At 40.0% G+C, this 24425-nt stretch overlaps 2 protein-coding genes across 6 annotated transcripts in view; one reads left to right on the top strand and one right to left on the bottom strand.

Moving 5' to 3' along the window:
* The window catches only part of slc4a3 (solute carrier family 4 member 3), a 62181-nt gene extending 46483 nt beyond the window's left edge, over positions 1-15698 (top strand). For all 4 annotated transcript variants that reach the window (XM_069698835.1, XM_069698833.1, XM_069698834.1 and 1 more), the window contains 10 exons: positions 217-432; positions 521-669; positions 753-947; positions 1084-1269; positions 2194-2283; positions 2404-2570; positions 2707-2960; positions 5001-5170; positions 7871-8044; positions 10047-15698. In XM_069698835.1, the coding sequence (XP_069554936.1) occupies positions 217-432; positions 521-669; positions 753-947; positions 1084-1269; positions 2194-2283; positions 2404-2570; positions 2707-2960; positions 5001-5170; positions 7871-8044; positions 10047-10124 (1679 nt within the window). In that variant the 3' untranslated portion in view covers positions 10125-15698. The remainder of the gene's footprint in view (positions 1-216; positions 433-520; positions 670-752; positions 948-1083; positions 1270-2193; positions 2284-2403; positions 2571-2706; positions 2961-5000; positions 5171-7870; positions 8045-10046) is intronic.
* A 1460-nt stretch (positions 15699-17158) lies between these two features.
* The window catches only part of LOC138621067 (receptor activity-modifying protein 1-like), a 12162-nt gene continuing 4895 nt past the window's right edge, over positions 17159-24425 (bottom strand). Inside the window, exons 1-4 of one of the 2 annotated variants that reach the window (XM_069698830.1) lie at positions 22084-22194; positions 21058-21103; positions 19426-19579; positions 17159-17490 (exon numbers count right to left, since the gene is read on the bottom strand). In XM_069698830.1, coding sequence (XP_069554931.1) covers positions 17232-17490; positions 19426-19579; positions 21058-21103 — 459 coding nt within the window. In that variant the 5' untranslated portion in view covers positions 22084-22194 and the 3' untranslated portion in view covers positions 17159-17231. Of the gene's footprint in view, positions 17491-19425; positions 19580-21057; positions 21104-22083; positions 22195-24425 lie in introns of those variants that run through there. The other variant, XM_069698831.1, reaches the window with a different exon arrangement.

The following is a 24425-nucleotide window of genomic DNA, read 5'->3' as shown; positions in this document are numbered from 1 at the left end:
GAGAAAAGATCATACAAAAACGCAGCATTAAAAATTAGCCCCGGATCATTCGAGGCTACGTAACTGATCCCTCTTTAAAAACGCTTTCAGTTTGAGTTTAAAATGTTGAAATGTTGAAGGTTTACCTGCTGTTGACTTGCATAATTCTTTTGTTTTAGTATTAGTATGATCAGTAGTAATTCCTTTTTGTAATGAAGCCTGTAATAAACCCCTCAGAGGTGAGTCCAGAGGAGGAGGAGGAGGGAGACCAGGAGGTGGACCCGTTGAAGCGCTCAGGGATCCCGTTCGGAGGCCTGATCCACGACATCCGCCGGCGCTACCCGTACTACGTCAGCGACTTAAAAGACTCCCTGGACATGCAGTGCGTCGCTGCCGTCATCTTCATCTACTTCGCCGCGCTGTCGCCCACCATCACCTTCGGAGGCCTGCTGGGTAAACAAAAGCAACGCAAAGAAATGTGGATTTCAAGTCATTTCGATACTTGTGCTCTTATTTACTTTGTGGGTTTTTTCACACGCAGGAGAGAAAACAGAAGGCATGATGGGAGTGACCGAGCTCATTGTTTCAACTGCAACTCTCGGAGTTATATTCTCGCTGCTCGCCGGTCAGCCTCTTCTTATCATCGGCTTCTCGGGACCCTTGCTGGTGTTCGAAGAAGCCTACTACAAGGTGCTTTAACAGAGCACAAAAAGAAAAAAAAAAAATCACAGTAGCTCCTAATAATATATCCTAACTAATATTTATTCTCTCAGTTCTGTCAGGCCCACAACTATGAGTACCTGACGGGTCGAGTGTGGATCGGTTTCTGGCTCATCTTCATCGTCCTGGTGATGGTGGCAGCGGAGGGCAGCTTCCTCGTCCGCTACATCTCACCTTTCACCCAGGAGATTTTTGCCTTCCTCATCTCCCTCATCTTCATCTATGAGACTTTCTCAAAGCTCTTCAAGGTAACCAACTAAAAGGATTATTTTTCTATTCTTTTTGCTTAGTTCAGTTAAAAATTGTAGTTTAAGCCTTCCTGGTCGTACGAAGACAACGCAACCAGTCAACTTGAATAAAGTGAGCCTCTCCGGTTGTTTCCAGGTGTTTAGGGAACATCCACTGATGGCGATGTACCCCACTCACTCCACCACAGGGGAAGAAGACTACCAAAACCCCGTCTTCAACCAGCCCAACACGGCTCTTCTGTCTCTGGTGCTCATGATGGGCACTTTCTTCGTCGCGTTCTTCCTCAGGAAGTTCCGAAACAGTCGGTTTTTAGGTGGCAAGGTAATCCTCCCTAAACCTTTCATTTCAAACAGTTGATATCAAGCATCTCGTGGGAGTTTTAAAGGGATCTGTGTAGCTCTTTTGTTGAAAGATTAGGTTTTAATCTTAAATTTATCTCTAAAATGTGTCATTTAAACTTTGTAAACAAATTCACTACGTTTCCTTTCACTTAAAGATTTTCTACATTTGAAACCTACAAAACTTTACGTTTTTTTTTTCTCCGACCTCTGTGAAATTTGTAACACCTCTTTGCATATTACTGCCACCAACTGCTCTGCGAAAGAGTAAAAGGTTCAGCAGGGATGTGTGTCCTTTCTTAGATACAAACAGAACAAGAACAGAACATGAAACGTTGCTCTTTAGCGCTACTACTGGTTAAAAAACTCCGCAGGTCACCTTTAAATCAGGTTTCAGTGAAAACAACAAAACGACAACATTTAAAATGATTACCTTAAACACACCTTTTATACAAATGTTCCTTTAGGTGTTGAGTTTTTTTCTCTTCCTAATGTAGACAGTTTGATCATCATCTTATATGTCCAGAAAAACTACAAAGAAGCTTGGAAAAAAGATGAAGATATTTGTCTACGCAGTGACAACAGTTACAGTATGTTGTTAAATTGTTACGTTACTGCAAATACTTTTTCAAGCTAAATTCAAATTTCAGGGTCAGCAACAAGTCAGGAACTCCAGATAACAAAGGCAGTTTGACGGAAAATGGACACGTGAATAATGTAGTTTATACTTTTTCATTAGAATTTCTAAACATTGCAGTGAACACAGTTTATATCAGCGATACTGATGCATCCAGCAGGGTGGGTTTCTTTTTAATTTGACTATTTTCTGGTTCTTGTACTGCTGTAAATTTGAAGAAATCTGATGTATTTTTGTTTTACTAAATATGTGGTCTCTCTATATCTCCAGGCCAGAAGAGTTATTGGTGACTTTGGCATCCCCATCTCGATCTTAGTTTCAGTATTGTTGGATTATTCCGTTACTGACACTTACACACAGGTAACTTCCCTCTTTCTCACCTCAGTCCCAGTTCAAGTGCATTTTATAACGGTTGTAATAAAGCAGTGTTTTTTGGGGGGGTTTTTTTTAGTACTTAAACGTGACTCCTTTTCCTTTTAGAAACTCAACGTGCCGTCGGGCTTTTCAGTCACATCCCCTGACAAGCGAGGTTGGTTCATCAGTCCTTTTGGTGACAAGCAGCCCTTTCCAACCTGGATGATGGGAGCGTCTGTCGTACCGGCTCTTCTTGTCTTCATTCTCATTTTCATGGAAACTCAAATCACGTCGTGCGTAAACTATGATTATCTCCAGCTGTAATGCACCGGGTTTAGATTCTGCGTGTTCAATAATAAGGTGTGTGTGCTTTTTTTTTTTTTTTATGTGTATTCATCGTTTTCCTGTTTTATTTCTCCGATCTGTCAGCCTGATAGTCAGTAAGAAGGAGCGTCGCCTGGTCAAAGGCTCGGGCTTCCACCTGGATCTCCTGCTCATCGTCATCCTGGGAGCCATCTGCCCCCTTTTCGGCCTGCCGTGGCTCACCGCGGCAACCGTGCGCTCCGTCACTCACGTCAACGCACTCACAGTCATGAGCAAGGCCACGGCTCCCGGCGAAAAGCCCATGATCCAGGAGGTGAAAGACCAGAGGCTGACCGGGCTCCTTGTGGCTGTGCTTGTTGGTAAGAGGAAAAGCAGGGAGGGGAGTGTGGAGTGCCAAATGACTGTTCGCCAAACCCCGTTCCTCAACGGCAAATGTCAAATCATAGCTTAGCAACTGTAGCGAGACTCATGGGCCTGTTGAGGTTTGTTTTTCTGCGCAGGCCAAAAACAGGACTATTAAAGAGCGATGCTCACAATCTCAAGAAGTCAGTTGTTAAAACCAAAAACAAGAATACATTTCTTCGGAATGTAAAAATAATCTGATTACCGGCTTGAATATATCATTACCAATTCTAGCTAACCAACTTAATACCAACTGTATGATAACTTTAATATATTCATTATATTAGTATTATTTTCAAAGCTTAATTCAGAAAAATAGTAAGTAAAGCATCGGCCACTAACGCTAAAAGTGGTGTCCCTAAAGTTATGGAAGACTTTTGTGCACCTATTTGTTGGGGGTTTCGGGGGGTCTTCCCTTATTATTACCATATTTGTATAAAAACAAAATTATTTAAATCCAAAATTTTTGAAAAACTGGAAAAATCTAACCAATTTAATGTAGTTGAATTATGATGAAATTTGTATCTATAATTCTCTATCTCATTACTAAAACCAACTAGCCCTACCTTGTGTAAAAAAATAAAAAATAAATAAAAAAAATAAAAACCTGCTCTTTTATATCCGTGTCTCATACGTAGATCATCAACTACTGAGGCGGCTAACTTTTTGTCTGCGACATGTTGGCTTCATTCTTTAAACACAATATCCTAACTGGGTAGGATATGGTAGCCTTTTATAACAAATCTGCTGGAAAGAAGATTAAAGCGTCAGCTGGGGACAGAGTTATGGACCAACTCACAGAGCTTTAACATCAGCATTGGCGTCATTTGCGAGCAGCAGCTTTTGATAGCAACAGCTGCAAAACTCAGCTGGACATGAAAAGCCTGCTTGTTTTCTTTCTGCGTGAAACCAGAGACCGATTGAATGTGTCTCAATTTTAAGCGTTCAATTCTGCCGCTGTTACCACGTTAAACGGCAAACGTGCAATCTCTGCCCACAGAAAGCTTGACAGGTGAAGGTATGCAAACAAAGGGGGACACGGCTTCGAGAGCAGTCCATTGGTTGGTGTAATGCTCCTTTTCAGAACTATTATTTAATCATTATGACTTTATGTAACCACGCTGTTCTGTAGTTAATCAAGAAAAACTTAAAACCAATGAAACGTGTGCTTTAAAGGTAGTTTACTCTTTGAAATGCACAACAGATAAAGTATATTAGTGCATCTTGGAACGAAATGGAGAGAGAAAAATACTCGCCAATTCCAGGACAATTGCTCTATTTTTGGGGTTGAGGGGGTTATATATATATATATATATATATATAGATATATATATATTTTTTATACACCATTAATTACAGTGTTGGAATTTCCAGGCGTGCAGTTGTTATGAGAGGCAAACATGAGCTGGGAGGTACCGAGTGGCACTTCTTCAGCTCCTGCATGTCTAGACATTCATGGATTATGACTCAGCCCTCTGCAACAGCTTAAAACCATTTTATATTTCTGTTTACAAATTGTCTTCAAAATGAACCGAAACAGCCGTTTTTCCAAATGAAAATTTGCTCAACTCGAGATGTAGCGTCTGTCAGAGTGGCGTTGTGTTTTTTTTTTTTTTTATCCACTGACTAGCCTTTAGATTGCCAGCTGAATGTCTTGTTTCGATTAAGTTACGGTTCCCAAAGCGGTCCTAAGTACAGTTTGATCCAGTTTGGGTATACAACCATAATGAGTCATCATGATTGTTGAGCTGTTGTTTGATTGAAATGCTGTTTGGATTAGGAATGAGACTTTTTTGGATTTGCCCAAAGAGCGTTTCAAACCGAGGCATCTGAACAGGGAGTATGTTTCAAATAAACGTCACGGACAGTGTGTTTGTTTTTTAAGGGCCGTTCCCTCGTCGGATAAATCATTTTCTCCACAGTTGCGAATAGTTGCGCACGTGTGCAAAAATACCAGGCGAAAAACGTGCCCTTTAACCTCCGTCTCCGCCCATCAGGTATGTCCATAGTGATGACAGATGTGCTGCGCCACATCCCTCTGGCCGTCCTCTTCGGTATCTTCCTTTACATGGGGGTAACCTCTCTGACGGGCATCCAGCTGTACGAACGCATCACGCTTATGGTCACGCCTGCCAAGCACCACCCGGACCACATCTACGTCACCAAGGTAATACACGCAGCGACAGTGTTTACACACCCTTGTCTCTTATTATCAGTGGTAAGATGGAGAAACCAAATCCACCAGAGTCAGAAACCAAACTACGTCCGTCCTCGAGTTTGGAGTTAATTCAGAACAGAAATAACAGAGAGGCTGGGATGTTGAACGATAACAGAACGTCACAGAAACCTGAATATTGACAAACTCCTATAAAAAATAAAAAAAATAACATTTGCACTAGTATTTTGGTTTTAACTCTCTGAACTCAAAGCAGCTTTTGGGTGGTTTTTTTTGTTGTTGCTCCTGTCACACTTGTACTCCCTGTTGGCTTCTTTTTCACTGCACCAGTAAGTCCTGCACCTCAATGTAAACAGCACCATCACGGCTAAAAGGAGGGAGAACTTAAACATGTCTTTTGTGGAGTACAACACAGTTTTAATGTCATAAATAAGAAAAGAAGAAGAAAACGTAAATTTAATTTCTTTGGGAATTTATTTTACAAAAGTTGAAAGAAGACGAAATCTGCAACAACTTTTTGTCCAAGTGTTCACAAGTGTTATCGATATATGAAAAAAAAAAAAAAGGGGGAGAGGGGCTCCATGTGCTATACATTTTGAGCTATTTCCATTTTTACGAGCTCTACAAACCTCTCCTTTGTGCTCCTACCTGTAGTTCAGTTGAACATTTGCTGAATGTTTGACTGTTAATCTCAGCCGAGTCATTCACGGCCTCCTAGTTTTACAGTGGAGCGCAGGATTGATCTATTTTTCACAGAATCTGTAGAATAAAGTGATTTTGACAATCCATAACTACTTTAGATTTGGTTATTTTTCCTGACGGAAGTGTTCAGTGCACGAGTAGTTCAAGAACCAGTGAAAGTTTGAAAACCTGACGACAATTTCTATTATTACAGTTCCTGGCTGTGATGAAAAGGTGTAATTCTTTGGCAATATTTTATGGATAACATGCCTCAAACCCGCTGGCAGCTTGTGGGGCTCAGAGAGCGAGGTCTTGGTTTTTAGCTTTGTTTTGAATTAGTGATATCAGCAGTTTTTCATCTGATCGTCACAATTTAATACGGTTTATGTATCCTCTGCATTCTTGGTGTCAAAGTTTACATTGTATACGTCCTCATTTCATGGTTCATCATTGTAGTATTGTTTTACTGACTAACTGCTAATTTGAGGTGATGATGCACCTGCACTCAGTGGAGAATCATCAGAAACCTGGATGCGGTGTTTGTGTTATGAGTCTGATCTTGCATTGTGTTATGTAAAGGCACCACGGATTCCCAGTTGAGTCGGTTTATTCTGATAACGGACAGCCAGCGCGGTCTCTGGACCGTTCTTATCTTCAAACATGATAAGGCTTGTACGGACAGGTTAAACTAAGAGGAACGGACTATGCGTCATTCCCCTAAAAGGCAACCGCAGAAGTGTTCCAAAGTGACAGAACACTGCCCTAAAATGAACACATACACCTGTGATACAATGGCAAGTGGAAGAAACATTAACCATGTTACATTTACATACTATGATATGCCAGTTTGGATTGGGAGGACAGCAGCTTTCATATTGTATTTGTGGTTTTTTTTTAAACTACAATGGGGCCTTACCTGTTAAATTACCGTGATATTTAAATATATATATATATAACTGGGATGTAGTGGAACCATAATTAGACTTAGTTCAGTCAGACACCAAAAAAAAAACCATTGTGTCAGAAAAAGTGTCCTATATTATTTTGAATAAGACGGCTGTATTTTACATAGTGGGGATGCTATGTTTGACCTGGCTACATATTTCAATGAAAGTTTTTATTGATTACTATTTTTTACTTACTATTATTTTTAATGAGTATTTTTTTTATTTATTTTTACATTTCAGACATGAAACAACCAATAAAAACAATAATATAAATGGCAATAAAAACAACTTTGTAATAAGTAGTCAATAAATATATGCACTCTAGATATAAATATAAATAAGTGTAAAGTAGGCAGTCAGCCAAATTGCCTGAACGTGACCTCAACGCGTTATTAAATTGATAAAAGATAAAGTTGTTGCGAGTGTGATAACTTTCCAGAGATGTTTTACACCCTGTGTCGTAGTATGATAAACAATCATTCAGTGTTTTGGTGTCCGATAAACCTTCACACTTCAGCATCTGTTACCCAAACAGGACTATATTTCCTGTCTCACCAGGACCTGAAACAATATGTCCCCACCTACGCAGACCCTTGGATTTGATATTTTTACACTTTAGATGCCGACTTAGAACAACCTACATGTTGTGATGTAAGACATCCAAAAAGGAACCCCACAAAAGTGTGAAACTGTAACTCGAGAAAGGGTGTCTTAAATTTCTCTGGAGTTTATTCATTGATCACAAACTCTCGTCGGGTGCTTTATAAAGCCATCCGCCCTTCATGATGGCTGAAACAAAGTCACACTTATTCCTTTGTTTTAAAAGCCAGTATTATGGTCTTTATAATTTAGATTTTTCGAGAGTTTATTCCTAAAAAAAGGACAAAGAAATCCAGCCTCTCTTTCTTATTTTACACAAATGATTGGACTCAGAATCGTCCACTAGATGGAGCCAAAAACATGTGAGATTTTCTTCATGTAGGAGAAGCGTTTGGTGGTTGAGTGTGTTTAATGTGTGTCTTTACATGCATCTTTGAGTATCTGTGTGTGTGTGTTGCTTCAGGTGAAGACGTGGCGTATGAACATGTTTACCATCATCCAGCTAGCCTGCATCGTGGCCCTGTGGGTCGTGAAGTCGACCGAGGCCTCGCTGGCGTTCCCCTTCGTCCTCATCATGACGGTGCCGCTGCGCCGCCTCATCCTCTCCAGGATCTTTGAGGAACGTGAGCTCCAAGCGGTATGTTTTTGGGTAGCGGAGCCACTCCAGGAATGTTTGAAAGTATGCCGCAATCATCTGATCCCACACTGCCTCGGGATACTTATTTTAACAGCAAATTTAACATGCGATGGATGTTGGCTTGTTTTTATATCGGTCTAATACTAACAACTCTTGAGAAAATGCTACAAACGAACTTCACCTCTGACATATCTGATGGTTTTCTCTGTTATTGTTGACAGCGTTCTTAGCCAAAACATTTTAAAATGACATTCAAATATTTCTTCTTGCTCTGTGTTCTGACCAGAATAATTCTCCCTCTCCATCCTGAAACTGGGATTTTAATGATTCCTTGGTTGGAGCCCCTGAACCCCGACATGTCATCAATGTCAGATTAAAACCTACCATTTCCAAAATGTCAGCTTTTTTTAGGAGCTAGAATAAACAGCTTTGTTCCTAAACAGACCGCCGCTGCTATCGTGTTCATCCAAAGGTCTCATGAAGCCTCTGCGATGTAGAACTGCCCCCAAAACCACCTTAAAATGAAGGCTTATTAAGATTTTAAATGATGTCGAATTCAGTCTTAGACCAACCAGATAATAAATGTAACTTTTCACAATTGTCATTCTTTTCTTTCCTGCTCTCTGTAAAAGATAATTGATCGAGAAGAACAAAGAAAAACTGGTCTGTCTCATGCTTACACTGGTATCATGAAGTAATATAAACTTACAGAAAACTGATTTATTGGACCGTTTTGATGATCTATACAGAACCACATGGAGGACCCATATTGAAGTCACGGTGCACTTTAGTCTACCTGATGTCTTTAATGACTTCTCTTGTCTTCACAAAGACCCCATGAGGACATCATTTAATTGGACAGCTACAGTATATCACAATATTGTACAATATGTACAATGTAGACAGACATAAATGCCGACATTTTTACCCAATTTTCCAATAATATCAGTGACACATTATTCAAGCTGTCAAGATCAAGAGATTTTGAAAAAAATCGGTTTGAATACTAAATATGAAGCTCCGGCCCAACTTAGCTTAAACAACAACCATACATTGAAAAAAAGTGGACGCAGCTTCTAGGTCTGAAAATTGAGGCAATTGTCTTAAGAGTGCAAAACCACCGAGGACCACTAGGACTTGGCTCCATGGACAGTCGAGTAAATGTCAGTACATTTTTTTTTCCACGAGTCGTGATGGTGTCATTTGCTAAAGACAATCCTTCTCATTAGTTTTCTGGCAGTCCATCTTCAAATTAGATATCAGGCTTGAAAAAGCAGTAAGTTTGGGGGCGTGTCGGTTTGATTGACAGGCGGGTGTAATGTGCTCGCTCCTCCCCAGCTCATATAAATATGGTCACTTTTGACTCCAAAATATCAAGATGCCGAAAGCCCAAACTTGGGGCTTTCAGGACGGCAGTTCACAAAACCAGCGGGTGACGTCACAGATGGTTGCCGCTTGAGAACAACTGAAAAGTGGGCTGGAGACATCGTACTCTGGCTTGTAGTCATTTTTAATTACTTTTGGACAAAGTCATGCTAGGTGTCCCCCCCCCCATATTTCCTTTCCCAATTAGCAGATTTCACAGTATTTTAGTTGTTGAATTCACGCTAAACTCAAATCCAAATGCGTGCAGAAGAACACCTGTTCACAATGTCTTTTTCTAACAATGTGTTCGGACCGAACGCAAATTGAATTTTCGCCTCGCGTTCCTTGCGCTAGTACGGCTGCGCAAGTTAAATATATAAATTTGAACCCTTTTGCGTCAGCCGGGCGGGTGTTTGCATACATTCGCGTCTTTGCATCGACTTCGTACGTAAACTCTCCGCGTGGATGATTCGCACCGTGTTCGGTCTAAACGCACCACCATATCTTAGCTCACGCCAGAGTTTGACTGACAGCTCTCAAACCAGCAAAAAGCTCGACGGGGTTTTGTTTCAACCGCGCGTGAAAGCACCCTGAACCTCCTGCAACACAAATGACCCAAGATTATTTCTTTTCTCAGCTGGATTGCGACGAGGACTCGCCCAACTTTGACGAAGACGGACGCGACGAGTACAACGAGATCCACATGCTTGTGTAAATGTAAACTGGAACCCGGGTTCGTAGGACTCCCTCCATCCTCCGGCTCTGACCGATCAGAGCTAGCGAGCCTCTTTGGAAACCTCGGCGTCTCCGGATGGAGGTGATGAAGCAGCGAGAGGCGCTACTGTAACGGTGTTTGTAAAATAAGCAAAAGCTATATCTGGATAAGCGCCTACCTTTGTTTCATCCAGTTTTTTTTTGTTTTTGTTTTTTTTTCAAACAGCACACCTAATGTTAGATCTTTGTGGTGGTCGGTGGTGTTGTGTTAACCTCCCTGAAGATATTATTCTGTCAGAGGCCAGAAAATTGCTCCGAGCACATTACCTGAAGCGGACACTGCAAATCGAGCAAAACACATGACTCACATGAACACTTTTGATCCTATGTATCCCTTTAATTACTCTGCAGGTTCTGGGCATAAGTGCAATGATACTGGTGACCTCTAGGACTACAGCAGGTTGGAGAATTGATGCTAGGAGAATTGATAAATTTCCTTTTTTTTTAATTTTTTTTTTTATGTTCGTCATTCAGAAAAGTGGATTTTCATTAAAACCTCAGTTGTTCAGATGAACTGACCCTAAATCTCAAATGCCCTGAATGAATTTCACTGCCTCTGTAGTTTAGCTGCCTTTCCCTCCCCCCCCTTTGTACTACTGCCATTGCCTATACGTTGCAATGATGTGCAAACAAGGAGTTATAAGTAGTCCCTTTTCCTTTCTGTACAGACTTTTAGAAATGAGCACTTTGATTGGGCAAAAGTTCGCTTTTGCCGCTGTCAACCGAGCTCCCTGGCACAAAACCTGCTCTCTAAATGTAGTCCCGACATGAAGCCAGAAGCCCTACAGACTGTGCAAGCCTCGTCCAGGGGCGTTACTGTACTTCATTAGGTGTTTAATGCCCCACATACCAGTCCACTGATCCCATTATTGTGACCTTGGATGTATAAGTAAATAGGTAACTTGGTCTCAACCTTATTTTTCTACAGTTGTATCTATTTATTTTGTGAAAATTTGGACTCTTAGTGTGAGTTTAGACTCCAAAGAGCCTAAACTGTAAGAGTTAGTGTAAAAATTTAAAAAAAGAACATTGTGTAGGTTTGACACGTTCAAAACAGAGAATATGTCATTATTCATCCATTCGTTCTTTCATCTTCTCTGTGAGATCTCCATAGCCTGGTGCATTTTTTTTTTTTTTTTTTTTATCACAGATGTCATGAATAATATTATAACACACTTGACTGGAAAAGCATAGAAACTGAGCAAACACACAAGCACTGAAAACGCTGGGGAGCAGTTGAGCGTTGGCAGGATACTATGAATGATGCATTGTACAGAAAGACTGTGAGCTTGGAATTATAATGTACCATCTGTGGTCAGGGTTTCTTTTTTTTTTTCTTTTTTTGTGAAATACCGAGAGATCTAGTTTTCACCTCTTATATTTCGAGCCCTTACAGGATTTTTAATCGCCATTCAGCCACGACACTTTTCAGAAACCTTACTTCTGCCGCGCAGAGACGCCTTTTCCTCGGAGCTACTATACACAGAAATGACACAAAATTTCACAGAAGGCTGAATTATTTAGTTAGTGGTGTAAAAAATGAATGCGATTTCACTGAGGCCTGTACAGTATGTTGGAGTATGTTCAGGCCCAACACTCAAATACTTGAAATGGTTTTCAATGAATGTTGACAGATTTAAGCCTGAGCTGGAAAATCATGAAGGAAAAGCCTCCATTGAAACTTGAAAAAAAAAAAATCATAAAATTTCTCTACAAGTTATGTTTGCAAAAGTCACTGCTTCTTATTAGTTTTCTGGCGTTCCACCTGAGAATAATCCCGTCATTAATTAGAAAATCACCTTCAAAAAGCTGTGTTTTTTTTTTGTTTTTTTTGTTTTTTTTGGGGGGGGGGGATGTCTGTTTGATTGACAGGCCTGTGGTGCAGTCAGGTCACGGCTATCGGTGAGCGGGATGTAGTATCGCTGGGTTTCCAATCAGATCCAGTCAGATCCACCTCTCGCGCCTCCCCAGTTCGCCCAAATATGGTCGCTTCCTGCTCCAAACCGCTTTGAACTAGCAAGATGGCGCCGGCCAAAACTCCAAACAAGAGGCTTCATAACATCCGGGCACAAACCAATGGGGGATGTCATTGTTGGTTGCCTCTTTCCTCTAACCCTGACTCCAATTCCACATTCTGAGAAATGCCAAATAAAAAGTTAACCAATTCAAAATGGAGGAAGGCTTTTATTCTATGATATTAACTCTGCTGTTTAGTTGGCAAAAATAACATTTACAGAAGAAATTGCATCGAAAAGTCAGTGAAGAGAGGACTGTGTGGCGGCCGATGAGGTTTCTGTAAGTCATTGCCAAATATACCTTAACCCCACCTAAAAATTTACTTTTTAAGGGTCATTAATGTACTATTATGTATGTATACAGAAAAATTCTCATTTCACATGACCGTGTCCTACATAATGAGCCATGCAAGAATTCTGTCTCAGGGGAAACTGACCTTCGATTTGTAAATATTTGCTTCCCAGCCTTTAGTCTGTTGCCTCTTTAAAGCGGTCAAGGCAATCCAACACTTGCAATGTTAAAATATATGTCTTACAGTCCAGGCTTTTATGTTATTCAATGGAGAGAAAGGAGGTCAAGCGAAGAGAATTATGTGTTTACTCCAGTCAAGTGACGTCGAAGTTTAACGGTAAATTAATCTTTTTTTTTTTTTTCTTTTCTTTTCGCCCCTGTTTGTTCCCTTTAGGCCGACACTTGAAGCTTCACTTTGATGTGAAGCGTACACCTGCTGTAGTCTGCGTTTAATTTTGCAGCTCCCCGAGTTAATGAGTCACAGAATGTGCTTCACATTAGCACTCTGTAGCAGCTTCGGTTCAAATGGGCTGCGTTATTAATGGACCTTTTCAACCATGTGTTTATATTTCAGGGTTTACAGGGAGTGGAATGGCATGCAAAGAAACTGAGAGGGTTTTTATTTTTCATTATATTTGCCGCACTGTATTCATGACATTATTGAATGTATGTGTTTCACTGACCTTGTTTTTTTAGGGTCCTAATTTTGATTTATGGATGTTCACAAATGACAAACCTATTGAGGATTTCAATGAGGCATGAACAAACTGGATTGGATAAAACTGGATCAAATTGATTTTAATTGGGTTTTTTTTTTTTGTTTTGTTTTGTTTTGAGCTTTTTTGTGGTTATTTTTGCTCATCGTTTTCTGTGAGTCTTCATTGACAATAGAAATTACAATTCAGGGCCCCAGATTTCCAGACTAAAATGAAAAAAAAATGTGTCCTAGCTCTGTAAGTTAGCAGGTAGTCTTCCTCTGCTCCTGTGTCTTCAAAGTCTTACACTGTGTTTTTTTTGGCCGTTTATGTTCCTCTTATTTAAAGTGCACCTGAAAGCAGAGCACCCCATTAGAAATGACCTGCACTATCGTTGTAATTGTGGCCCTAAAAGGTAGATGTCTGCATGTATTGTTGAAGCCTGTCGCTCAAAACATTTCTGGTCTGACACTCTGAAGATGTCGAATTCTGAGAAAATAAGAACAAATTTCAAACAGGGTTTTCCTCTTAAGTTTGTTTAAAGCTCCTAAATGTGTCCCTGCTTCTTGTTTATCAGCTTGATTTAAGCTTGAATTTCTTTTGTTTTTGTCATGAATACTTCTGTCAAGATTTAACTTCTGTACATAACCAGCACAGATAGTCAATTATACTCGCAACACTTTTAAGTGCAACGCTTTGAGAAACAAACATTATGGACACCATCTGTGATTGTCTGGCCAAAAAAAAAAAAAAAATAAGGATTAGAATAAATGTGCTGGCGTTTATCTTTTAGTTAAAACTATTCCTAAATTAACCTTTGAGCCAGTGTAAGCTTTGATGATTGATTTTTTTTTTTTTTTAGCCAAAGTAGTTGTCAGAAGGCATCCGCCACCTGAATCCAGTGGAGCTATATATTCTCTGCAATGACTGACCCGCAGCGGTTAAAGGAGTCACTGGGGTTTATGTCCTTTGTTGTCTGAGAACACAAGTCTGTTAGACCGTTTAACACGTCCACGTGCTTTTGTTATGAAAAGAAACGGCGTGTCGGAGTAGCCAAGACAGAGCCGGGCGAACGTGCGCTGAGCAAAAAACATCCTTCCAGTATTTACACAAGAGAGAAAAAGTTGAATTGCGAGTATTATTTGAGATAATAAAAGGTGTGGTGCTGCCACTCAGTCCTGTCGGGGCGTTAGATGTTGAAACACGCAGGATGAAGAGGAAAATAGTCTTTTTGACCCTTTGAAAAAACCTCTGCCACGTCAATGTTCTGAGTTCACCACATTTCATCACCTTGTACCTCCATGGTAGTAAAGGCAGACCACCCACCCAAATCTAAGACTTGGCTCTGTTATTTTAGAACCAAATCTAATTCAACATCATCGGTTTGAGTAAAGACGTCTGGAGTTTTAGCATATGGAATAGTGTTTTAGCTTCCACCATTATATAACTATAAATCAGATATGTGTGAAACGAGATCATCTATTAAAGGCAAAGTTGCTCACACTGATATTTCTTCAAGAGCAGCAGAATAATAGTGGATAGTATCTTTGGGATATTGTATGAATGCCGTTCATTTGTTTTTAATTGCACTGCCTACCAAAGGATTAATTCCTTCGCAGGATCAGTGTCCTAATTTTGGTTTATCATTGATCTCCTATGTTGTAAATTCAATACAATCCTTTTACATTTTTCCTTTTTTTGTTGTTGTTGTGCATAGTCCTTTTTTTATTCAAAAGGTTTCATTTCTATGTTGTGACAGACATGTTCAGTCAAGAAAAGATATGATTTCTTTTTTTTTTTTTTAAACCGTACCACTTATTTAAAGCCATGATGTTCCATAAAACCTAAATATGTTGCTCAAAGCACTGTCAAAGTGGCATGAAGCAAGTTTTTAAACCTCCAGAACACAGAATGAAACTCTACAACAAACAGAGCAACAAGCCAAGTCAAGATCTAATGGTTGATTTGTTAGCAATTAACCGTAGTTACACATATGTGCGCAGAGAAAAACTGAGAACCATAAGCGTCCCGTTGTACAATGTATCCGCGAGTTCTCGAGAAAACTGGAGCACTTTGGATTGCTTGATACTCAACTCTCTTCAATCCCATTTTGTTCACTACAGCTCTCTGCCATGCTGAAGCAGGTATGAGTGCAGCCACAGCCGGTGATTCTCAGTGAGATCAGCAGCGCTAACTTCCTTTTCACATTACAGGGACTCATTAGAAATGTTGAAGTGTAGAAATTCAAAACATTGCTTAATGGAGCTTTACATTGCTTTGTTGACACAGAAACTTCTTCACGAGGTCTGCACAACAATCCTTTTATGTATTCTCGTCGGAATTATAAATTATGAAATGCACTATGTTGGCATTTGCAACAGACTGACAGTTAGGTTGTGTGAATACTTAAATAGCAGGTCCATCTTGCTATGGCTGTAAAGAGGTTTTCAAACAACTGTAAAACATTATTTTTTTGTCTGAAATAAATATTTATTATGTGTTTCAAATACAAACAGAGTCATTCTTTTTTTTTTTTGTCAGTGTAGAAACATTTCAATACAAAACAGATGAACTAGGCTATCACTTTTCGTACATGCCTGGAAGGTGATATTATCCAGTACAGTACAGCACTCACATAAAAGGTCAGTTTGAATGTATGACACGGTAAATGTGTGCTCATTTAGCAACTGAACCTAAAAGTGCACCCAGTCATAAAGAAACACAGCATTTGTCATTTGAGGAGAAAAAAAAAAAAATACTCACTGTCAAAATGGCCAGTAATATGAGAGTGCTGGCAAGGCCATTGAAAAAAAAAACAGCTCCCCCTGGCGGTTGGTGGAGGACCTGCATCTCAAAAAATATAAATAAAGTTAAATGAAATAGAAAATATATATAAATAAGTTTTTGTTTTTGTTTTTTGTTGATTGTGTTCATACTCAAAACATATTCCGATTTCAGTAAATGGTTAATAATAGATCTCATGTTACGAACTTTCAGTCGGACCGGAAGTGACGTATGAGGTTCAGCCCATCGCAAACCGGCGGAACAGTTCAAGATGTTGACACAGCAGCAAACGTTTGGATATTTCTAAGGAGCCATTGTAAAGAAACAACCCTGGAGTGTCTATTTAAACGCCCAATAGCTGTGAGAACGGTGTGCTTGTAACGGAGCAGGGAGCTAACGTTTAACAAGCTGAAGGAACAAGCAGTTCAGATTTAAAGCTAAATGGAGCACGATGTGTTGTACCACATTTGTTTTGCCAGCGTCTTGGAAATCAGGCGATATAACTTTACAGATTGCTTAGCTGCCTCTCAAATTACCGTTGACCATCTTTCCCTCCTTTTAAAGACCCTCCGACCTTTCATGAAAAGAGATTGAAGATAGGTCAATTGTGGGTAAGCTGTGCGTATGATGACACCGTCACAGCTTTCCTAAATGCTCATTTGTCAAATATCAACTGTTGTTTTGATGCTCTTGCTTTTCCTGTGATTAATAACTATATTTAGTGGTTGACGCCCTTCTCAACAATATAGTTTGTAAATCTGGCTTTCATAACAGCCAGTGCGTAGTTGCTTGCTATCAGATCATAGCCTGCTTTGGGAGTAAATAACAGTCGTTGGTCGCCGTTTTATCATTGTCGTCCATTGTGTAAATCTGGCTTTCCTGTGAATCAGCACCCAGTGCTGTTAAATGTGTGTGTGTGTGTGTGTGTGTGTGTGTGTGTGTGTGCGTGCGTGCGTGCGTGCGTGTGCGTGTGTGCTTTTTACATGATTATTATTATTTCTTTCATAGACATCTATTGTGTTTTCATGAAAGTATAGATCTTTTTATTCTGAGTATTTTTGAAAACATGCACAACAAATGTACATTTTACAGCACATGAGTCATACAGATATTTTTCAAATAGGTGTTTAGGGTGGTATCCCAGCCCCCCCCCCCCCCACCAAAAAAAAAAATCCATTTCCCCCCCATTTGAAAAATGTTCCCACAGCTGTAAGTGCTGTCTGAAAAGGCACTGCAGGTTTTCCCTTTGCGGTCCCGCACATTTACAGCCCCAAAGAGTTGGACATCTCTGTGTTCCAGGTGGTGAGGTGAACACACAGAAGGGGCAGGAGGAGCGTGGTAATGACAATAGGTGCTATTAACATGATGACAGTGGAGAGCGAGGGGTCGTGGAGCTGTCCACAGAGCTGAAAGTACGTCTGGTGGACCTCCAGGAAGACCTCATTCACCAGAAACCCGCAACCCTTACACCAAGACGCGTTCGCCCAGTCGTCCACGCACCACTTCAGTTTGTCGTAGATGCTGCAGAGGAAGAAGACAGGGAGGCAGGAGAGGAAGTTAAGATGAGTCGGAATCATTCCGGCAGTCCCACCGAGTGGTTAAGGGAATTGATATTAATCTGCAGGGTTTTCCCTACCAGTAGAAATCAAAAAAAATATGTATTAATATTGCTCGTATCAAAAAAGTGAAGTTTGGAAAGAAAGAAAAACACAAACTTTGGTAAATATCCGTCATTCCAGTTGAAATTTCTCCGATTTGGCTGAGATTGTCACTAAAATAAGAATAGCTGGTCTGGTAAGGTTAGTTAGGTAAAGGCATTGTTGCTGACTTTGAAGCCAAGCCCCTTTTGCTTTGATCAGGAAGTTACTGTATATACACGGGAACTTGGCCTGGGTCTTTTAGGAGTTGTTTGACTTTATTCACTGGTTTGCAGCTTAATCTGTGCGCACACAACACTGCAACATTCACACAGGTCTGCTGCTAGTAACTCTGCTCGCGTGCCCCGTGGCCGTGCGTTCTCCCTCTTTTGATCGAAAACTCTTTAAGCCTCTTGAACCTATGCAATTAGCATGTTTTTTGTTGTTGTGTTTATTCAGCTTAGGCTCTTTAGAAAAACGCTTGAGTGCTGCTCTTAAGTCTTAATATCGTAGAGAAAACCCCTTTGAATATGCAGTAATGATTATGGCATGTTATTTTAAGGAGAACACGGTATTACAACACCTGTTCCCAGGTGCAGAAGTCCGAAACGGCTTCCGTGGAATTATTTCTCAAAGTATATGGTGCATTACAAATTCTGAAAGCTTGCATCTCAGCAGTCAGCAAAGTCAGAAGTGACCGAGCTTGAAGCAGAGTAAAAGTTCTTTACCACGTCAAAAAACGAAGAAAAAAACAACAACCCAAGTCTAAAAAAGTGAGCTAAGCAAGAGCACTGTTTGGAATGTGATTATTTGAAATATATATATAAATAAAATGAAACATTTCATTAACAGCGGTCAGCATTTCTTCAACTGAGGAATAAAAGTGAGAGAAGTGATGCCTTTGGAAGTATATATACATGATATGAAGATTACTTGCTAAAAATTGGCCTTTAAAAACTCCAACTTTAATATTTAAAACCACTACATTGAGATACTGTTGAGTGACATCAGCCAAACAAAAAAAAAATTGTGCCTTAGAGACTCCTAGATTTTTATAAATGGAGAAACAACCCGCCGATGTTTAGGAGGCAGCTTACATTTCACGATTCAGTATTAAATGGTCACGTCTTCAGGATGGAGAAGTTACCGTAACCTCGGTGAACCAGCATAAATCTGGCAACCAGTTGTCACTACAAGATTTTAGTGTGGAAAACATCCACCGAGATTCAATTGAGCCTGACAGCTGGAAGCCTGATCAACAGGCCGGACTCCTCGTGATGATGGACGCCCCACCCTAACACACCATTTCAGCTCTGCGAGACCTCAGCCTCAAACCGTGTTAACAGTCAAATATGGATTATTACAGCCATAATTAAAGTCTACTGCAGCCCACTGTAGGTAGCGTGGCAAAGGCTAACGTCTCCACAAACAACTGCTGTCTGGAAATATGAGCCCAGGAGCGGCGGTCTAGCACGTTTTCATTAAAATATGACTAATTAGCTGAAACTCCGAGCAGCAGCGAATGTAGCCAGGAAACAGGAAAGTATCTGACTTTCCCATGACTAAAGGTTATATATCTTTACTGAAAAGGCAATAAAAGAGTGTGTAATGTTCCACTTTATCCAGCCTTCCTGTGTTTTCACTCAGCGGGCTCCTACAACGTTGAGCTCATGCAACACATGCATACCAGGGCTCAAACAGCAACCGTAAACACGGACTTATGGATGCATTAATGTCAAGTGTTGTAAAGCAGTTCAAATTCATTTGTGTCTCATGTATAACAACAACAACAACAAAAAAAAAAGAAGCTTCGATTTACCGTTTGACAGTCGGCCACGGGCACTTGTGCTTGTAGCCACTTGTCTCCATGCTCTTGTTAAAGTCTGACAGGCAGTTGTCAACATTACTATCAAACATGTTCTGGTCGCATGGCGGAGCAACAAATTTCCCAGCCTTTCCTGGAGAAAATGACACTGCACAGCATGAGAGAGAGTTAGCAGCTCCGACCAAAGTAAACACAAAACTATAACATCATGTCTGTTTGATATGCTGCCAATAAAACAAACTGACTCGGCTCGAAGTCACTTCCAGTAGACGCTCTACTAGTGTTTCAAGTTTATTGATACACACACCTCAGTGTTTCAGAGCTGTTCTCTAAAGCTTTTTTTTTTTTTTTTTTTTTCTGCTATAATTCTAATACACATTTGTTGTTTTTTTTGTGTTTTTTTTTTGTTTTTTTTTGCCAGACTTCAGAAACAGTGCAGCTGAGCAGAGTTTCCCAAACTGATTTAACCCCTTTTTGGACAAAAAAAAAAAAAAAGACTTCAAGTTTGGAGGCATTTTGTTTATTGCACTCTCATAGTGATAAATATTGTGCAGCACCCAGTGATTCAACATGTGCCTCCATTGGTGACAAGAAAGTTTTGCTGTGGCTGCACCCTTAGTTCAAAGAAAATAACTTTTGTTGCTGCGGTATTTGTATTTTAAAATGGTTTCCGCTGTTTCCATTGTGAGACTTTGTGTTTTCTGATTATGTGCCGTCTGTTAAATTGGATTCAGAAACCAGGATCCGTTCAAAATGCAGCTGCAGAATTGTCACTGACTGTTAAAGGGTTAATGAGAGGTCATACCAGTGGTTTTCTTAACTGTTGGGTCATTACCCCCTCCATTTTGAGTGGATGTGCGCATGGGCAAAAAGTACAACTTTTATTTTGAAGTATATTGAATTTCTGATGCTGCACTGTTGTGTTGAAGCACATACGCTTCCCATGATGCTGTAGCTGTTTTCTGCCAGCGTTGTCACGACACTAGCAACGTCACATCAGCAGTTAGCTCTCGTTTGAGCATTTGTAAGCAGGGTTAAGATTAGATAAGTCTGCCTTTAAATTTAATATTTTGTACAGTTCAGTTTAAATCCCCGCAAGCACCGTCGGTTTAAACTTGTTTGAAAAGCATATGTGCCTGAAATTTAAGATACTTTTTTTGTTATTATTATTTCATGAAGGCATTGTAAGTTAATGTGGTTTTTTTTTTTTCTGTGAAATCACTTTAAGTGGCTCAAAAATGTGTGCCTTAATGATTCAGGAAAAATGGGGATTCTGAGGCTCAACCAGTTGAGAAACACTGATCCATACTAACTGGCTAAATCTGAAAATGTAAAGCGTAAGAAATGACGTGTCCCAATTGCATTTTCAGCTGTGCAAGATCTCCATGCACATAGACCAACTAATGTATGTTCGGCAAAAGTTTTAGGACAACTCGATATGTCTTTAAACTAACCACCACGAACACATAATTACCAACTTCCCATGTCAGACTTTTTAAAATGTTGCATGACACAATTTTATCTAATTTAAGCCTTTCAATAATAGTGATGTTACATAATCAAATGGGTCCCAATTATATGAATAATGTGGAGAACTAATGCGTTTGTATTGAAACTCTGGCTTACCTGTCCAGATGAAGAAGGGTGCTAGCAAGTGGGCAGTCCACACCATCTGTTAAGACAGTCACAGTATTAATGTTAATACATTTCTATCATAACTTTTATCGGTGTCCTGCTGGACAGATTTTTATTTTCAGTATCAGTCATTTCAGACACGCTGTTAAAACAAAATGCACATCAAATAATCGACTTCTTTACATGCGTACTGCACCACGTGTGTTTCCGTTGATGAACTGGTGGCTGTGCATTCGCCAGCTTCCTCTGCATGAAACTTAATTCTGCATAACATTTGTTGCTGTCCGTTTATGATATCGGTCATGTCGAGGCTAACGACCTGACACTTTCACCGCCCGGAAAATCCATTTATTTTCTCTGATGCCTCCCCAACGCTAGAGTGATAATGTGCAAGGCAGCGCTTTGATTAAATGCAGGACCAAGTCACAAAAGCAATGCAGCATTTCTACACCCAAGAATTACTGCGATAGAGATGTTACGGAGAAGAACAATAACAATCCCCCTCACTGGTACTACGTCTACCAGTGCTCAAATATAAAACGCACCCAAACATTTGCCGAGTTTTATGTCATCCAAAGTTAAATTTTTCAACTTTCACCTCAAAATGAAGCCACATACTTTCAAAAGGGGAAAAAAAAAAAAAAACGAGATGTGTAAGAAACAGACGTGATGTCCATCTGCTTCCTGAACATTCCCACAAACTAATGAATTTATCTCGTGGGAGGCAGACTGTGAAACAGATGTTAGCAGGGAATGTAGGGAGAGGAGGCATTTTCCTTTAAATATTTTAATAAGCACGCATGTGCGTGTATGAAACAAATATACCGTCAGTGATGTCAATTCCCAAATTGTCAAGGAAGCTGCAGGACAAACTAGTTAAAAAAAAAAAAAAAAGAAGAAGCACATAATCACCCATTCATCTGACCAGTATCAGTTTAACAAAACAAATGCATCAATTTTGTATATCGGGTGTAATGTTACAAAACCCCAAGATAAAAAAGTTCTATAAGAACATACCTCAGCTCTTATGTTGCTCCTATTTTTTCCCCCCTTTAGAGATCCTTAGTCAAAGAAGAACCTGTGCTGAAGATGCATTTACCAGCCAACTATTAGATGCACACCCGGTCACACAAAGCCTCTGTGGTGATCTGGTCCAGTTTCTTATCTGTGAAACTCGGAGCTAATTGGATTGCGCAACAGCAATGGACAATCTGCTTCCTTTCCCAGACTCAGCCTGGCTGTTCCCATGCTACCCAGAGGCATGTTCCCCTCACAACCCCCCACCCCCACCCCCCACCCCCCGAGACACTCGAACTAAAGTCCCAGCGTCAACAAGGCAGTGCGGCCATATTTCACAATTATATTTAGTGCAGTGTTTATGTTTTGTGGAGAATATTATTCCTGTACGGGGTCATGAGGTTGGAGGTTATGGCGTGGACGATAACGCGAGGTCAGCAGAGGCACAGAAAGACAAAAAAAAAATTCACAATGAGACGCAATTCACTGTCTCCAACTCACCTGTCTCGCAAGAGCGGAAACCTGCACATATTCAGATGTGATGATGTATGCAAAAAAAAAAAAAAAATTATTATTTTTTTTTTTTTTTGAATACTCTATGTATTTACAGCATTTCCTCAAGGAAAATCTTTGGGTTATTAGGATAGAGACTATTTAACAATGCTGAAAACCAAAGTGGGGACACAAACTCTGACATAGACTAAGATTACATTTACACATAAACACAAACACTTGTGCTGAATGACCTTTATCCATTGTAACATTACAAACACCATATTTGCCAATCCTCTGAGATTTTGCTGGAAGTAATAGACTGTCGGGGGGATTTCCACTTTATACTGCAGTGTGTCAAAGTCACTAGGAAACCTCTTCACCTAAAAAATGATCTGACTTTATACACCCCCATACAAAAGTGCATTGCATTTAAGTTCCACTCCTTGAATTGATTAAAGCCCGAAAAACTCTTTCCTCGTAAGAATAATGTCAATATTTATATTTATTTTTCCAAGAAAAAAAGTTCCTGAATGCCTCAAAGTGGCTTCGATATAACTCGACACCTTCATTTAGAACTAACTAAATATGCAAATAGTCGTCACCTCAATTTTGAAAGAGGAATTGTTCATAGATAATTCAGCGGGCTGCTTTTTCCAAATGCAAGCAAATATAAGCCAAAAAATGGGGCATATTTCAGCCCATTGTGTAACCGACTGTATCCACGGCAACGTTATACTTCCCGTTTCTTGTAATATCAGATTATGACATTTTTCCAAATATGTTGTTGAAAGACAACGAGCTAGTCATATTGACATGCAAAGCTCATTACTATTATTATAATAAATCAGGTAGTGCCATCAGTCCTGTCCTCTTAACTATAGATGATCAATAACCACTTAAACCTTTTCTCATGCAAGATCTTCTCTTGTAATTATGAGTTCCAGATCTTGTAATCTGATTGTTTGCTGTTTGCTGTAGCTGTTCCACACTGTGACATTTTGTTTTTTCTCCTTCTTTTTGTGAATGCAGTGTGTTTTCATGCAGTTTACGCTTAACTTAAAGCAGCCTCTTTGTTTGTTTTTTCTTGGCCAGTTGGGGTCAGCGGAACAAGCTGTAACAACACCGATCTATTATCTCCTTATGACTGCCGCTTTACACATCCATCAGATGGTGCTGGGGAGGTAGCACACAGTGGATTTGTAGAGCTTTTTCACAGAAAGCAACTACTTCCTGTGTCTGGAAATGAGGTTGACGCGAGCAGTGAGGCAAAATAGTCACAGTGAAAACCAATACAATCTGCTGAAAGATGCTACAACGCTCCATTGAACTAAGAAGGTTTTCAGATGCAGGTGAGGACTCCCTGCGGGTTTTGGACACTGATCACGTTGCATAGTTACCTCATCAATTCGTCACGTAAAAATGTTGATAACTGCCGGTTAAAACTTACATTTTTATCTTTGCATTTACAACGTGCAGTTTTTTTTTGTTTTTGTTTTTTTGTTAGCTGTGTGCCGAACTTTACATGTGTAAAAGAAATTCAAGCCACGGCTGAAGTTTAACAAAAAGTCAAAGTAGAACCAGGCTGTAATTGTATCACCACAGTGGACGAAGCCAGGTATGCACAGAGATTCGGGGACTTTGGTGCCAAACCTCTTATTACATACTGGTTAAGCTGACCGCTGGATACTGGATTCCCATTCGGTCCCGGATCTCCATGTACAGGCCCTTGTTGATAAAATGAAGGTTGGACTGGGTCCTGTTTCTTGCTACGGGGCTGTTTGGTGTTCTCTCGAGTAATTACATGATAATCTGCTCCACAGATCTGCTACCGAGTTTATTTCCCCAAG

The sequence above is a fragment of the Brachyistius frenatus genome, unplaced genomic scaffold (assembly GCF_029030835.1).
Source record: "Brachyistius frenatus isolate BFR_SWC_R1_liver_20210118 unplaced genomic scaffold, ASM2903083v1 Contig_28, whole genome shotgun sequence".
Lineage (NCBI taxonomy): Eukaryota > Metazoa > Chordata > Actinopteri > Embiotocidae > Brachyistius > Brachyistius frenatus.
This window is presented reverse-complemented; position numbering and strand designations above follow the sequence as displayed.